This window comes from Scyliorhinus canicula, chromosome 12 (assembly GCF_902713615.1).
Source record: "Scyliorhinus canicula chromosome 12, sScyCan1.1, whole genome shotgun sequence".
Classification (NCBI taxonomy): Eukaryota; Metazoa; Chordata; class Chondrichthyes; order Carcharhiniformes; family Scyliorhinidae; genus Scyliorhinus; species Scyliorhinus canicula.
Window position 1 is genome coordinate 12314021 of NC_052157.1, and position 17006 is coordinate 12331026.

General features: G+C 46.2%; 1 protein-coding gene across 1 annotated transcript in view; it reads right to left on the reverse strand.

The window, feature by feature from the left end:
• The window catches only part of LOC119974459 (A-kinase anchor protein 13-like), a 293182-nt gene that overhangs the window by 129792 nt on the left and 146384 nt on the right, over positions 1 to 17006 (reverse strand). Inside the window, 2 exon segments of the mRNA XM_038813369.1 lie at positions 1862 to 1915; positions 4550 to 4932. Coding sequence (XP_038669297.1) covers positions 1862 to 1915; positions 4550 to 4932 — 437 coding nt within the window.

Genomic DNA, 17006 nt, shown 5'->3' on the forward strand with positions numbered 1-17006 from the left:
CACTCACGAGACGTGGGCATCACTGGCAAGGCCAACATTTATTGCCCATCCCTGGGATGGTGCTGGTGAGCTGTTTTTTTGAACCATTGTAGTCCCTGCGATGTAGGTACACACTCAGGACAGGGAGTTCCAGGTTTTGACCCAGTGACAGTGAAGGAATGGCAACGCATTTCCAAGTCGGGATGGTGATTGGCTTGGAAGGGAACCTCCGGGTGGTGGCATTCCATGCACCTGCCCCCTTGTCCTTCAAGACGGTGGAGGTTGCGTGTTTGGAAAGTGCTGTCGAAGGAGCCCTCATGAGCTGCTGCTGTGCATCTTTTGTTGGCACTGCCATTATGCATCGGTGGTGGAATGGGTGAAACGTTTAAGGTAGTGGATTAGGTGCTTTTGCCCTGGAGCTTCTAAAGTGTTTCTGGGGCATTCATCCAGGCAAGTGGACAGTATTCTATCACACTCCTGAGGGCGTCAGGAGGATAGTTATTTGCCACAGAATTCCCAGCGTCTGATCTCTTGTCACCAGATACCTTCGTTCAAGAGTGTTTATGTTAAATAGTAGAGTTATCAGAAAAGATTTACAACAAGGCCATGATTACACAGGAAACAAAAGCAATGCTAGCAACGGCTGTGGAGAAAGTTAGCAAAATACATGCAAAGGATAGCCCTGTTCTTGATTAATGAACCCTGTGTGGTTCACAAGCACATACTGTTATAACACTGAAACCTGGATATTACCATTATAACACTGAAACCTGGGTATCAGATGACTAACTCTCCTCCGCCATCATCCCCTCCCACCTTCAGCATGGAGGAGGGAGGAGATGGACAACAGAGGTTGTACAGGACTGGGCTCAAGGCTCAGAAACTTATTTGGTTCTACAGATGCCAGCACACAGGGTGCTGGATGTAAACCGGGACTTTCCTGTACAAATATGAACCCGTGCCGTACCTCAAACTATGCCCCTGTCATAGTTAATGATCACATGCTTATAACATCTGTTTCGTCTCCCCTCCGCATCTCTCCCTCGCTCTTTGGCAAGTGTCAGGTGAGAGTACCTTTAAGAAATGGGTGTTTTTTATAGAATAACTGTAGTGGGTGTACCTTTAAGAAATGGATGTTTCTTACTGCAGTGATGTCAGAGTGTGGGTGGAGCTGGGCTGCCTGTCAGCTTTTAGTTTCACTGAGAAAAGGTTGGGTGTGTCTGTGTTTTTTGGTTTCATTTCAGTGTTGGAGCTGGTCAGTCACAGAATGTGTAATGTTCTCTCTGCCATGTAAAGACTATCTCTTGATCATTTGGTGAATTCAGAGTGATAACTGTTCTCGGTAGTGAATTTAAACCTGATGTGCTTCTGTTAAAAGGTTTTTTAAGTCTTATGGATGTTAAAAGGAAAGTAAGGATTACATAGTGTTTTATTCTTTGGGGGTTGTATTTGAATTGATGGTTGCTAAGATGTTCACTGTATGTTTTAAAAAGGTTAACTTGAGTTCATAGAATAAACATGGTTTTGCTTTAAAAAACGTTTTGATTTCTGCTCTACCACACCTGTAGAGTGGGCCGTGTGCTCCCCATACCACAATCTAGTAAAAGTTATGGGTCAGGTGAACTCCATGATACACTTTGGGGTTCTCTAAACCCTGGCCCAGAACACAAGGAACTCATTTTAATGAAATGCAACTCTTGGTCAGTCCCAACAGTAGTGCCATTGAACAGGTTTCAGCGAAATAACATTTACAGAAAAACACATCCGTTTTCCTACTGAACCATGGAAACGCATCCAAACTCTCAGTTGATGTGAAAAAGCAGAAGATTAACAACCATTTTCTCAGATTAAACTAATAGTGTTGCTTCATTTTTTTGGTTACCTTCTTCTATGAGTTGGTGGCCTCTTTACGGTGTCACCAAGCATTCTCACAGAACTGAAAACAAATCACGAAGATGAACAGTCATTCAGTGGCGAAAAGAAATGATCGATGCAACAAAAAAAAAATGAAAAGATTAGATCAGAAGAATGAAAACCGGGGAAATAAAGAAAGCAAAACAACCAAGATCAGCAGGGGACAAAGTTCTATGAAGGCTCAAATCCTTCATTTACCTTATCTGAAGTGCAAGATCTAAAATATAGAACATTCGGCCATCAAGTCTGCACCGACCCACTTAAGCCCTCACTTCCACCTTATCCCCGTGACCCAATAACCCCTCCCAACCCTTTTGATCACTAAGGGCAATTTATCATGGCCAATCCACCTAACCTGCACATCTTTGGACTGTGGGAGGAAACCGGAGCACCTGGAGGAAACCCACGCAGACACGGGGAAAACATGTAGACTCCGCACAGACAGTGACCCAGCAGGGAATCGAATCTGGGACCCTGGCGCTGTGAAGCCACAGTGCTAGCCACTTGTGCTACTGTGCTGCCCCAATATATGTAATTAAAACCACCCCCTCCCTTCATGTGCTGAGCTCACATACTTCATAGGCCTTGCATAGAATGATGCAGAACCTGCCGGCCATTTGGCCCAATAGCTCCACTGTAAATGCTCCATACAAACTTCCTCCCACTGTAATTCATTTCACCTCATGAACATGCAGTCTGTTCCTCCTTCCCATCTACTTACCTAGTTTCCTCTTAAACACATCCATGCAATTAACCTCAACTCTTTCATGCGATAGCAACAGGTAATTCCTTGATCCGATCACTCGCCCCCGATTTGCTTTTTGGATTTTTCAGCCACAATCTTAAATTCATGACCCCTTGGCGAGGGTTTTTTTCTGGCCCCCAGGAGGGGCAGGAGCCGAGGGTTGGGAGAGGGGTTACCCTGGAAGAATGTTCAACGTTGGCCCACTGCTGCAACCCGGCCACGGGGGAGGTTTCCTGGGGGGAGGGGGTTGGGTGGCACGCTGGCATGAGGATTGGGGCGGGCACATTCACGGTCTCAATTTGGAGCACTTGCCAGCATTTTGCTTAAGTGGAGGTGGCCACTCAGTGGCAGCCTGTTGTCCTTGGGAGCTGAAGGCTCCATTCCCCAAAGGTGGCATCCACAGTCCAAATGCCACTCTTCAATCGGAGGGACCTGCCTACTCGATCACCCTAAAAAATTGCAGTCGAGTTCAACCCTCCATGGGCACCTTCATAAGTCCATAAGATATAGGAGCAGAATTAGTCCATTTGGCCCATCGAGTCTGCTTCGCCATTCTATCATGGCTGATATGTTCCTCATCTGCTACCTACAATGTTACAGACCAAGAGCTGGATTGCGAAATCAGCCAGACATCTCCTCCCTAGAACACATGACCTCGGAGCGGGAGTCGGCAATTTAGCCTCCCGCACCTAAACAACGTGATCATAGCTGATCCCATCATGGCCTCAACTCCACCATCCTGCCCGTTCTCTGTAACCCTTCAATCCATTACCAATTAAAAATCTGTCTAACGCCTCCTTAATTTTACTCACTGTCCCTGCATCCACCGCACTCTGGGGTACTCTAATTTTGAGATGCACCTGGAGTATCCTTCTGCCTTAGCAGCACCCACCTGACCACGATGGGCCTGCTGAGGCTGGAGAGCTGCCAGTCCTGTGATGGGACCTTCTTTAATTGAATGCTGAGCTCGGAGGCATCCCCTGGGAAAATAGCCCCCACAGTCTGGCTTCCAGCAAGTGTGGGCTCGGGATTCCCAATGGCCCTGACATCTGGGTTCCAAAGCCCATGGGAAAATCCCACTTCTAGTTTTAGACCTTCCCCACAGATAGAAGCATTTCTGTATCTGCCTTATCGTATCACTTCACAATAGACATCCAACAGGTCACCCCTCAGTCTTTCCTTTTCTAGAACCGACAGTCCCAGCCTGTTCAATTATTCCTGATAATTGTAACCTCTCAGGCAGTGTTGAAGATAGCTTGAGTGAGAACCAGGAATGTTATCCACTGTAGATCCCATGCCATCATCCACTGCTGCATCACTGTGGCCAGAGAAATCATCATTAAAATCGAATGGTTTAAATTCTCTGAATGTTGCGACTAAACCTCCCGGGCACTGCATTCGCTTCACATTACCTAAAGATTGTGAGTGCTACACAATGATCGTGGGCTTGATTATCAGGATTTGCCTTTCAGGCACATGCTCACAAAATAAAATGAGGAACATTTCAGTTCTGGACAGATAGTTAGAGGTTTATTCTGCTTAATTTCGTGCACAGCATAATCTCATATCTCATCCTCTTGGTGTTTGAGAATCAAACCATTTTCCTGAGAACTGTAGACAATTTTCTTTACCTCTTTCCCCAACATCACTTTGAAGATCAGCAAAGTACTCAAAATGCAGAAGGAAAGGTGGACTCAATTTAAAAACTGCAATCGCTTTTAGAAAGAAATGTTGCACAATTTAACTTCACTGATTGCAAAATGCAACTTGTTTCAGTCACAGTTGAATTAGCCCATACCTCTCACACTGCATTAATATGTACTCATTTTGAAGTTATGATATTACAACAATTCAATATTTTGACATCTGCAGAGTCGGTTTCCACCCCCCAGCTCTCCAATCATGTCTTACCTTCGCTGATTGATCTCCGCTTCGCTGCCGGTGTTTTTCCCAGGTCCCCAGCTGTGTCGTCGGAAGGGCGATAGCGGCCTGATTGATGGTCTGAAGATGGAGGCTCGCGTGGGCACATCAGCAACACTGTCCTTCTCCTCTTCAGCTTCATAGACTACAGCACAGGCCTCGCCTTGCCCTGTCGACCCTCTACTGTCGCTTTGCTCAGTGCTTGAAAGGCTCGATCTGTCATTGTCCGCTCTCAATTCCAAGACAGCGCCAGTTGGCAAGAATATGTCACCTTCAAGGGCTGATTTCACCTCGGAGGGCTCCAGGTCCCCAACTGTTGAAGTATCTGTTGTTACACCGCTTATTTCATACCCTATGTTCTGTCCATCTTGAACCTGAAATACAAAATAAATTAATCTGGGTTTATAAATATACATATATATATTTAAGGATGATGAGGCATTTACTACACTCGACATCGGTAGAGTTTCTTCAATGGTTGAACTGGTACATGTCCTGTGCTGTGTGGGACAACTGGTCAAGTCAGTATTAGAATCTGCTTTAGTGGCGGCGAATTTTACTGCAGTGGTGGTCAGCATCACCACTGGAGGTAACGGTTTGGGTGGGTGATCTGTACGACTTCCTGCGGTTGGAGAAGATAAAGTATATGAGTTAAGGGGCTCTGCAGGTCGGGGCGGGGATGAGCCGGTTCTTTGGCAGTGGGGACGGGTGTGTTGGGTGCTCTGGGAGCCCAGCGGGTCATGCCCATATGTTCTGGGCGTGTCCAGCATTGGGGGAGTTTTGGAGGGGCGTGGCGGGGCGTTGTCAGGGGTGGTGGGATTCGGGGTCGGTCCGGGCTGGGGGCTCACGGTGTTTGGGGTTGCGGGGGAGCCGGAGTGCAGGGGGGGGGGTGGTCTGGCCTTTGCGTCCCTTGTGGCCCGGCGGGAGATTCTTCTTCGGTGGGGGGACGCGGGGCCCCCGAGCGTGGAGGCCTGGGTCGGCGACGTGGCGGGGTTTCTCGGGCTGGAGAGGGTGGGGTTTGCCCTGGGGGGATCGGTGCGGGGGTTTTTCGGGGGGGGGGGGTGGCGGCCGTTCCTGGACTTCCTGGCAGAGCGATGGAAGCAGGCCGGCGGCGGCCCGGGGGGGGGGGGGGGGGGGGGGGGGGGATATTTTGTTGTTTTGTACTAAAGGGACGGGCATAGTTGTTCTGTGCCAATGTCGGGCATTGGTTCATTTCCTCTTCTGTGTATACACGGGGGGGGGGGGGGTTCTGCCCTGTCTATTGAAGGGACGGGCAGATGTTTTGGGGGAATGATGGGCGTTAGTTTATCTCTTCCGCTGTGCATGCGCGGGGGGGGGGGGGGGGGGGGGGGGGGGGGGTACTGTTCTTTCTGTTCTTTGTAAAATAAAAAATTCGGTCTTTTTGTTGTTGATATTATGCAACAATTTGAATAAAAATTATTTTTTTAAAAAAGGGGCTCTGCAGGGGATTTGAGAAAAGGTGTGGGATGTTTGTGACCGTGTTTGAGGAGCTGTGCATCACGGGGTGGCTGAGGGGAAACATCTGCACAGACTGTATAGTTGATTCTGGGAAGTACGTTTCCCAGGGTCTTTATTTTCTGTACCCTGTTTTGATACATGTTTGTAATAAAATACACTAAAAAAAAAAGAATCTGCTTTAGTGGATTACAGAAGATGCAAGGAAATCAGTTGCATTTCTGCTTGATTGCTTTGCAGTGGACAAATCTACATCCCTCACCCTGCCATCATGTGCCGGTTTAGCACAGTGGGCTAAGCAGCTGGCATGTAATGTAGAACAAGACCAGCAGCGCGGGTTCAATTCCCATACCGGCCTCCCTGAACAGGCGCTGGAATGTGGCGACTAGGGGCTTTTCACAGTAACTTCATTGAGGCCTACTTGTGACAATAAGCGATTATTATTATTATTCATTCTGAACTGGGATATCAGCCCCACTTATGTACTCAAACAAAGGATTTGGGCACATTCTAGGCTGGCACGTCAGTGTAGTACTGAGTGAATGATACAACATGGGAGGTGCAGTATTTCAGATTGAGATGTTGAATGAACTATCCCTCATCTTCTCTGGTAAAGGTGAAAGATCGCCATGCACTGGGCAGCCTTCGATAACTCCAGGGCTCTGCATCCCCTGGCAGGTTCCTCACCATGGTCTTGTCTCCTGTGGTGGTCTTTGCTACAGCACGGTCTCATTCCCCTACTTTATATTGGTGGCGTGGGCACCCCGCATGCTCAATGACCCGAGATGGTAAAGTGGGCAAAGCCAATAGTGAAGGGGCAGGCACTGTCTCACAGGCATAAGGTGTCATTTTGATGACGAGCTAGGGCGGCTTATACTTCCAGGTGTAGATTTAATTTTAAAGGGAAGATCTCTAAACAGAACTCAGTTGCTGTGGTTCAATGACTTACTCTCTATGGGTGTTTTTTTGGGGGCGGGGCGGGGGGGGGGGGGGGGGTGCAGGGGTTGCTACATTGGGCCTACAAACTGGGATGCTGGAAGTGCCAGCTCAGAACAATGTTCCCATTGGCACTCCAGAGCATGAACCCTTATAAGAATGAGAAGGCTGAGGGATGTGTAGTTTTGGATCAATGTATTTGTACATTGGAGATCTAACTTGTGCTAACAACTTATATTTATAAAGCGCATTCAATGTGCAATAAACATCCCAAAGTGCTTCACAGGAACATTATAAAACAAAATATGGCACTGAGATATCCAAAGAGATATTGGGTCAGATGCTCAAAACCTTGGTCAAAGAGGTAGGTTCCAAGAAGCGACCCAAGAGCAAGGTAGAAAGGCAGAGAGGTGTGACGAGGGTGTTCCAGAGTTTGGATCCCAAGCAACCGAAGGTGCGGCCACGAATGCTGGTGTGATTACAATCACGGATGCTGAAGAGGTCAGGATTAAATGAGCACATATTTCTCGGAGGCGTGGGAGAAAATTAGGGATAGGGAGGGGCGAGAACATGGAGGGACTTGAAAACAAGCATCATAAATTTTAAAATGGAGGTGCTGCTTGACCAGGACCCAAGGAGCACAGGAATAACAGGTGGACAGGATTTGACGCGAGTTAAGACACAGGCAGCAGAGTTTTGGGATGACTGCAAGCTTATGAATGATAGAATATGGAAGGCCGGATGGGAATGCTTTAATAGAATCTGGGGTCTGAGCGACACAGACAATCTCAACCAGGGCAGGAGTGCACGGACACTCCTTCTTGGGAGCAGAAAGAAAATTAGCCGGGGAACTCCTGGTTGCCAACTGCTGACCTCTGCGTTGCAAGGACCAGGATTAGACCTCCCTCCATGAACAAACCATCCGCTAGGACTCTACGTTTAGGTTGGAGACCGATCACTTTGCTAAGTTCTGACAAAACCGGGGCAATGTTATTCCAGCAACTTCAGAAAAGAGAAGGAAAAAATGGAGGGGGGGGGGGGAGGAAAATGTGGAAACAGAGATGCCCACCTGGAAACTATCATTTTTGAGTGAAATTTACTATTAGGAGCTGCAATCTTGCTGTGAAACAGCCAAGGAAATGTCTTCATGACTGACGAGCGACACTGAATAACACAGCTGTGGAGAAATGATAAACCCAGAGTTTCGTACGCTACATGACGCCTCAAGATTTATAGCGACATGGAAGACTACACAACCGATCCTGACTTGAAAATTTAAAGTAATGTTCCAGATTTATTCTCCACCCTGCGATCTTACAATTGGATTTGAAGTAAAATTCAAGTACCAAATCCCTTATAAAACAAGCCAGGTGGCATAAATACTGGTCTGCAAGCTTCAAAAGCAAGATGGCGCATCTCAATTGCTGGCAAGCATAGTCGAGGTTCACTTTTGAAAGAAGATTACCAGAGGAGCTGCCAAAATCTATGGACACACAACTCAAAAACTGTCAACAGCTTGAAGAATGATAAAAATGTCTTGCAGCCACGGCAGAGTAAAACATTGAGTAGACTTGTATGAATTTAGCCACTTCCTGGCTCCTGAAGATCAAAGGGTAACAATACGTTTTAGTGACCTGTGCAGGATTCGCTGCACAATTTCATCTAGACGCTAGACCAAGGGTGGGCAAACTATGGCCCGCTTTATGTGGCCCACCAAGTCATTTAAAAAAAAAAAAAAAAAAAAAAAAATTTTTAAAGGTTAATGGGGGGGGGGGGGGCTGTTGGGTTACTTACTGGTATAGGGTGGATACGTTGACTTGAGTAGGGTGATCATTGCTCGGCACAATGTCGAGGGCCGAAGGGCCTGTTCTGTGCTGTACTGTTCTATGTTCTATATGAGGCGCCCAGAATCATAACCGGGTGAAGCAATTATTTTACTTAATATACTATGCGGCCCTTTAAAATTCTGAATTTCTGAATGTGGCCCTTGCACGGAAAAGTTTGCCCACCCCTGCGCTAGACGCTACAGGATTCCTTCAACCTTAAAACTCATAGCAGCAATTCTAACTTCCTGTCCGGATGCAATGGTCTGAGCAAAATTCAGCTAATTAAGAGAGACCGGCGTGCTGGCCCAGATGATTCTATGGAGGAGAAGATTAGGCAAGGTGACAAATTAGTTTGAGAAAGAAAACACAACTGCCGAAGTTTTATCTACTTTTAAGGTCAGAATGAATCAATAGTCTCAGCGGATTTTCTGTGACATTGCCCATAGTGAGCTAGGAAGTTGCTCGATTTCAAAATGGACACACTTATTATACCCTGACAGCAACCTCCTCCATCAACAGTGCCCCCATTGTAAATAATAATAATAATCTTTATTGTTAAAAGTAGGCTTACAAAGGGGCTGGTTTAGCACAAAGGGGCTGGTTTAGCACAAAGGGGCTACATCGCTGGCTTTGAAAGCAGACCAAGGCAGGCCAGCAGCACGGTTCATTTCCCGTCCCAGCCTCCCCGAACAGGCGCCGGGATGTGGCGATTCGGGGCTTTTCACAGTAACTTCATTTGAAGCCTATTGTGACAACAAGCAATTTTCCCCCCCATTTTTTCATTAACGCTGCAATGAAATTACAGTGAAAATCCCCTAGTCGCCACATTCTGGTGCCTGTTCAGGTGCACCGAGGGAGAATTCAGAATGTCACCTAGCAGCACGTCTTTCTTTCCGACGAAACCGGAGCACCCGGAGGAAACCCACGCAGACACAGGGAGAATGTGCAGACACTGCACAGGCAGTCACCCAAGACGGGTATCGAACCTAGGACCACAAAGCTGTGAAGCAACAATGCTACCCACTGTACTGCCGTTGTTAGCTTTCCCGGCTTCCATGAGAATTAAAGTTAAATGTGTGCTGATAGTTTCAGCTTCATCAACCAGTTTGGATCCTAAGGCACACAAAGCTTTAATTTACTGCGATACTTTACTGACTTGTTCAATCTCACAGCTCTCTCTCCATTCAATCCAGTGTCCCAGCTACCCCCATTTATTTTATTTTATAAATTTAGAGTACCCAATTCACTTTTTCTAATTAAGAGGCAATTTAGCGTGGCCAATCCATCTGCTCTGCACATCTTTGGGTTGTGGGGGCGAAACCCATGCAAACACGGGGAGAATGTGCAAACTCCACACGGACAGTGACCCAGAGCCGGGATTCAAACCTGGAACCTGGGCGCCGTGAGGCAGCAATGCTAACCACTGTGTCACCGTGCTTTCCTCGCTACCCCCCATTTATACTTTTAATAACATAAACCAAAAATCAATAAATTGAACAAAAAATGGGGGGGGGGGGGGGGGGGTGGACAACTCCTGGTGGGGAATATTCCCTATTTATATGTGCCCCAAGATAATTAACACCCATCATCTCTTTCTCTTAACCATGTTATTAACACACCTCAACGCAATCTGAAAAGACATTAACATACAACCACAAGCAAAACCGAAGCTTCAGAGTGAGAATCAAGAGCAGTGCCTTACCCCACCCCCTTCATTTCCTTTTAACATTTACGTTTTATTAGTTACGAAAGACTTCATGACGAAAAAAGCTGTTTCACAGGATAGAATGGGAGAAGGCAGTCTGAACAAAATGAAAGCAAGACTTGCATTTACATAGCCCCTTTCCCGACCAGTGCGTGGACATTTCGAAGTGATTTACAGTCAATGAAGCACTTTTATCGTGTTGTTACTGTTGTGATGTAGGAAAATCCCCAGCAGCCAATTTACACTCAGCAAGCTTCCATAAGCAGTAGCGTGGTAACTGGAGGATAACTTGTCTTTGCGATTTTGATCAAAGGGTAAATGTTGGGTCAGGACACAAGGGGAACCACCCACCACTTCCTCAAACATAGAATGCACACCCTTCAGAAAAAGTGTCAGCCTTGATTCTTGCGCTCAAGCCCTGGAGTTAACCTTGTGGGGGGCACGTGCCCCCCCAAATTGCCAACTCTAGAAATCATGTGCCTAGTAACCAGAGCTGAAACTGCTGGGGGGCGGGGTGGAGAAAGAGATATGGGAAAAGGAGGGTGCGAGTACTACCAGGTAGGTGAGACGAACAAGACCCAGATGGGTTAAAACTTGGTTAAGCACTCAACACGTATGAAAAGAAATGATTAAAAAAAATCAGAAAATGCTTGCAAACCTCAGCAGGTCTGGCAGCATCTGCAGAGAACCGGAGTTAACATTGCGAGTCCATATGACCCTTCTACAGAGCAAAAAAAATTGCCAATATAAATAAATCACTCATTTTGTTTCTTTATTCGTTCATGGGATGTGGGCGTCACTGGCTGGGCCAGCATTTATTGTCCATCCCTTTAAGAGTTTAAGAGTCAACCACATTTCTGTGGATCTGGAGAAACATGTAGGCCAGACCAGGTAAGGATGACAGATTTCCTTCCCTAAAAGACATTAGTGAACCAGATGAGGTTTTCTATGACAATTGTCATGTGTCCCTTTAAAAAAGGTTTTTGTCTCATCACATGACTTCAGTGATGTAATGTTGTGGGTGGAACTGGGCTGCGGCTGTGAGGTGTTTGGGTTTCAGTTTCATTTTGGTCTGCTTTGGAGTGCAGAGGAAGAAAGAAGTGTTTTTTTCCCTGTCTTTCTCCATTTTCCTTTTAAAAACTGTTCCAGTAAAAAAACATTGGTTGTGGCTACCTGCCTTGGTAACTTAGAAAATATAGTTTGCTTTCCAGGAACGAGTTTGAATCTGCTGATTGAGACTGGTTCAGAACCTTCGGGAAAGGACCAGCCCCATTCAAGTGAGAATACAGTGTGCTGGGCCACACCCTTGAATAGGGGTTCAGTTTATTGGATTTTGTTATTGAATTGGAACAGCTAAGGGGGACTTCATTAAGTGTTATACATATATTACTGTAGCTGTGTGGTGTCTTTATGTTTGTAATTGATTAAAGCTTTTGCGATGTGTTTACAAACTATGTTCTTCGAACAAACCTTGTTTTGATTAAAGTGTCTACAGAATCTGATGAATCACACCTGAGGTGAAGACTTTTGTGCACATCCTAGCCAAATTCAACATAAGGTTGTAGGTCAGGTGAACTCCATAATACACTTTCCGACGCCCTGGCCCATAACACAATCAACATTGGTTTCACGGTCATCATTGGACATTTAATTCCAGATTTGTTTATTGAATTTGAATTCCACCATCTGCCCTGGCAGGATTCTATGGGGCCTCACGGTAGCATGGTGGTTAGCATCAATGCTTCACAGCTCCAGGGTCCCAGGTTCGATTCCCGGCTGGGTCACTGTCTGTGTGGAGTCTGCACGTCCTCCCCGTGTGCGCGTGGGTTTCCTCCGGGTGCTCCGGTTTCCTCCCACAGTCCAAAGATGTGCGGGTTAGGTGGATTGGCCATGCTAAATTGCCCGTAGTGTAAGGATAATGGGGGGATTGTTGGGTTACGGGTATACAGGTTACGTGGGTTTAAGTGGGGTGATCATTGTTCGGCACAACATCGAGGGCCGAAGGGCCTGTTCTGTGCTGTACTGTTCTATGTTCTATGTTCTATGATTCAAACCTAGGTCTGCAGAGCATTACCCTGGGTCTCTGGATTACGAGTCCAACGCCAACACCACTCTGCCAGTGCCTCCCCATATTTATGCTTATTCATTCCACTAACAGAAAACCTATTTTCCAGTTTGATTTCAGTTATAAGGAATTAAAGTTGATGTTCACTTGAACTTGTACAGCAAGACCATCCAGCGCAGATCAACAACATTACACAATGGAGACCCAAGATTTCTAGGGAGCACGGGGGGGGGGGGGAAAATAACGTTGGTTAGGGCTGACTCCTGTTTATTCCACAGGCAAGGAAGAAAGAAAAAAATGAGTTTCAGAAATGTGCTTCCATTTGTCACTATTTAACTGGGCCTCAGTTCTAATGCAATCAACGTTTTGCCGCTGGTGACTATCACACTGAGATTTTCCCAAAGGCACTGCCAACCACAACTGTAGCCTAAATGCTGCAATTCCTCAGGTATGAAGCTGAAATAACGCAGCAGACACAATCTAGTGACAACATAACTTTCCTTTGTACCCATCTTTTATCACTGCTGTACCACCTCGCTAATTGTCTTTTTTGCACTCCACTGCAAGCTGCGGGGGAATGGGGTGGAGAGAACAGCAGAGCCATTCCTCAGTGTTTTTTTGGGTTACAGAGAACACTACCGAGTGACCTTGATGGAATGTGCACACGTCGCCTTGCCTGACCTACAGCTCACAAGCTCTTGCAATAATGGGCCACAGAGTTTTAAATTATATGGGCAGGTGGCATTAAGTTGCTTTGTATTCCCCTTGATCTTAAAAGATTGATAAAACACCAATCAAAGTGTTTGCAATGTTAAAAGGACTCCATAATAGTTGATATATTTCTTCTGATAGGGGAAATCAAGAATGAGGAAATAAATTCTTAAAATTAAAGCCAAGCCATTTAGGAGGGAAGTCATAAAGCACTTCAACACAAAGGGTAATAGAAAGGTGGAATGCTCCTAAAGTCTGTTGGTTGTGGAACAAGATTTCAAACAGGAGTTAACAACTTTCTCGCCCATCTTGATCCTTTTTTTGTTTTGTTTCATCTTCAAAGGACCATCGGTCACCTGTTCTTTAGTTTTGCTTTCACTGACCTTTGTTTTCCTATTAACACATTCTGCTATCTTACCTTTGTGGCACTACCAGCACCTTGCTTAACGCTACCATTAACACTCCCTTTGTCTTGTGTACATGTGAATTTCTCAGTTCCCACCTATTCCTGACCTTCTACCTGCTGCACCTTCTCTGCCCTGTCGCCAATCCATCACATTTCCACTTCTCTTCAGCTCTGAAGTTACACGGACGTGAAATGTTAACGGTTTCTCTCTCCACAGACCACTACCGGCCAGCTGACTTTTTTCAGCATTTTCTGTTTTTATTTCAGAATTCCAGCATCTGCAGTATTTTGCTTTTATGTATAGATTCTTGTTGATTGTGAACATCAAAAGGTAAATACTGTTGAGGTGACAGTAACAGGCTCGATGGGCTGAATGGCTTAATAATGTTCCTACATTCCTGCAAAACTGTGATGCGCAGCAGGGCAGCACGGTGGTTAGCACCATTGCCTCACAGCTCCAGGGTCCCAGGTTCGATTCTGTGCTGGGTCACTGTCTGTGTGGAGTCTGCACGATCTCCCACTGTCTGCGTGGGTTTCCTCCGGGTGCTCCGGTTTCCTCCCACAGTCCAAAGATGTGCAGGTAAGGTGGATTGTCCATGATAAATTGCCCCATAGTGTCCCAAAAAGGTTGGGTGGGCTCCTGGGATAGGGTGGAGGCGTGGGCTTAAGTGGGGTGCTCTTTCCAAGGACAGGTCCAGACTCGAAGGGCCGAATGGCCTCCTTTGGCACTATAAATTCTATGATTCTATGATTAGTCTTACTTGTTTTTACTCTTCATTTTATTCCAGATTTGTGAGCCTGGAGGCTTGGAAAAGGCAGGTTGTTTGTTTTTAAAACCAGCTCCACCTCATTTTGTGTTTCAATCCCAAAGCAGTATCTGTTAACATTCAGAACTTAATGAGGACGTGGATCAACACCTTGCGCGTGTCATCTGTGCATCTAAAATAAAACGAAAGCCCCAAAATTTGGGACCAATCTGGTGCGACGGTCTGGTAGAAGAGTTGGCCTGAGCTACGATGCCTTTCACAGTCGAACAGCCAACCACCACTCCTCCGGCACACAACTAAGGACTGGGCGTGAATAGCAGCCTTCACAATTCAGCACTTTTCCGTGAACTAGAATAAGGGTTATAGAAAGCTACCGCAACAGAATCAAACGAGGGATCTTGAGACCCAAGGTCGGAGTTATTTCCAAAAATCACTGCAGTAATTGAGTGAGACAGCAGCCAAGCTGACATCTGCACTCGTTCCTTTTATCAATGCTTTCAGGAAAATCCTTTGTCTGAGCCCACAGAAGGTTCCCACATGAGAACAGCCAGTCAGTTCAGCTGATCTTTCTTCTTGTGCCCATTCCCAAACAAAAATGGAATTTTGTTTCAAACAAACAAAACAAAAAAAAATAAAAATTCATTGTTTCAAATTCTACGCCCAGGCTGAGTAGAATGTGGCGAATCAACATCAGTGATATTTTCAGAACGGCACATCACAAACAAAGGAGAGAGATGTTTCTGGAGAGCAGCTCATCATTTGCGAAAGACTCTTTTCCAGATGACTAGTAGTTATAACACTGGGATCATGCCATGCCCTATAGAATCATAGAATTTACAGTGAAGTTGGCCATTTGGCCCATTGAGTCTGCACCGGTCCTTGGAAAGAGTACCCCACTTAAGCCCACAGCTCCACCCCATCCCCGTAACCCAACCCAACCTTTTTGGACACCAAGGGCAATTTAGCACAGCCAATCCACCTAAGCATGTACATCTTTGGACTGTGGGAGGAAACCTTTGCACCCGGAGGAAACCCACGCAGACACGGGGAAAACGTGCAGACTCCGCACAGTGACCCAAGCCTGGAATCGAACCTGGGACCCTGGAGTTGTGAAGCAACTGTGCTACCCCGTGTCGCCCATAGCAAGCTGAAAGCACAGTGATTACATATCTCTTGTTCTTTATGATAACTACTGGGATAACTACATTCAAGAAAGGGTGCAAGGGCAGTCTTAGTTTCTACAAGCCCGTTAGCTCAACATCAATGGAGTTAGTTGAGGACAGGCCAGCACAGACTTGTAAAAGTCAAACTGTGCAAGTCTAACTGATGGAATTTTTGGATGAAGAGAAGTTGCTGAAGAGAACACAATAAGTGTTGCCCGTATGGATTTCAACAAAGCGTTTGACCAAATACCACATTAAAGGCTGTTTAACAAAATTGCGGCTCATGGATTCGGGGGTTCAAGTGCCAACTTGGGAGAACAAATCGGCTTCAGTGAACAGAACAGTGAGTCATAGTAAGTGGCTGCTTTTAAGGCTGGGGGGGGGGGGGGGGGGGGGGGGGGGGGGGGGGGGGGGTGGCAGACAGTACTGTTCCCAGGGGTCAACGTTAGGAGCTTTCTTTTGATATGTACTGGATATTGGAATGTAGTGTAGAATTGAAGATTTTGCTGATCGAACCAAACTTGCAGATGCGCCATACAGTGAGGATAATACAAATTAACAGCGACCAGGACATAGGTGGGCTAACAGAACGAGCAGGCAGGTGGAATTTAATACAGAGAAGATTGAGGCAATGCATTTCGGCAGAGGGATAGGGAGAGGAAATATAGATTTTATGGCACAGTTCCAAAGTGCGCGAGGGACAGAAGGACTCCCGCGGCGATGCACGTGCATAGAACATTTAAGGCGGCAGGATATATTGAGAGAGGTTAGCAAAGCATATGGGATCCTGGGCTTCATAGTCAGTCAGAGGTATTGATCTCAAAAGCAGGGAAGTTATGGATCACCTTTAGAAACCACTGGCCAGGCCACAGTTAGAGATTGTGTGTCCAGTTTTGGTCGGCAAACTTGAGGAAGAAGTGTGGAGGAGATTTTAGCTACAAGGTTAGATTGGAGAAGCTGCTGTTCTCCTTTGAGCGAAGGAGGGTTAGGGCTGCTTAAATGGAGACCTGCAAGATTATGACCCATCCGGAGGAGGGAGGCAAGTAAAAACTGTTTCAGTAGCTGCTGGTACAAGGAATAGGGGACACATATCTAAGGCGTTGAGTAAGAGATGGGGGAGTGGAGAGGAGGGGGGGGGGGGGGGGGGGGGGGGGTGGAGAAGAACTCACATTAAAAAATGGAACAAGTGATAATGCCTTGGAATTTACTGCTTCCAAAGATGGTGAAGCAGAAATGATCAATGATTTCAAAAGGAATTTGAATAGGTGCTTGAGGGAATTAAACGTGCAGGATTACAAGGAAAAGCAGGGAAATGGACTAACTGGTTTGCTCTATGGAGATGCAGTTGTACTTGAAAGTAGACTCCAAACTGTGATGTTAGTTCAATACGCTT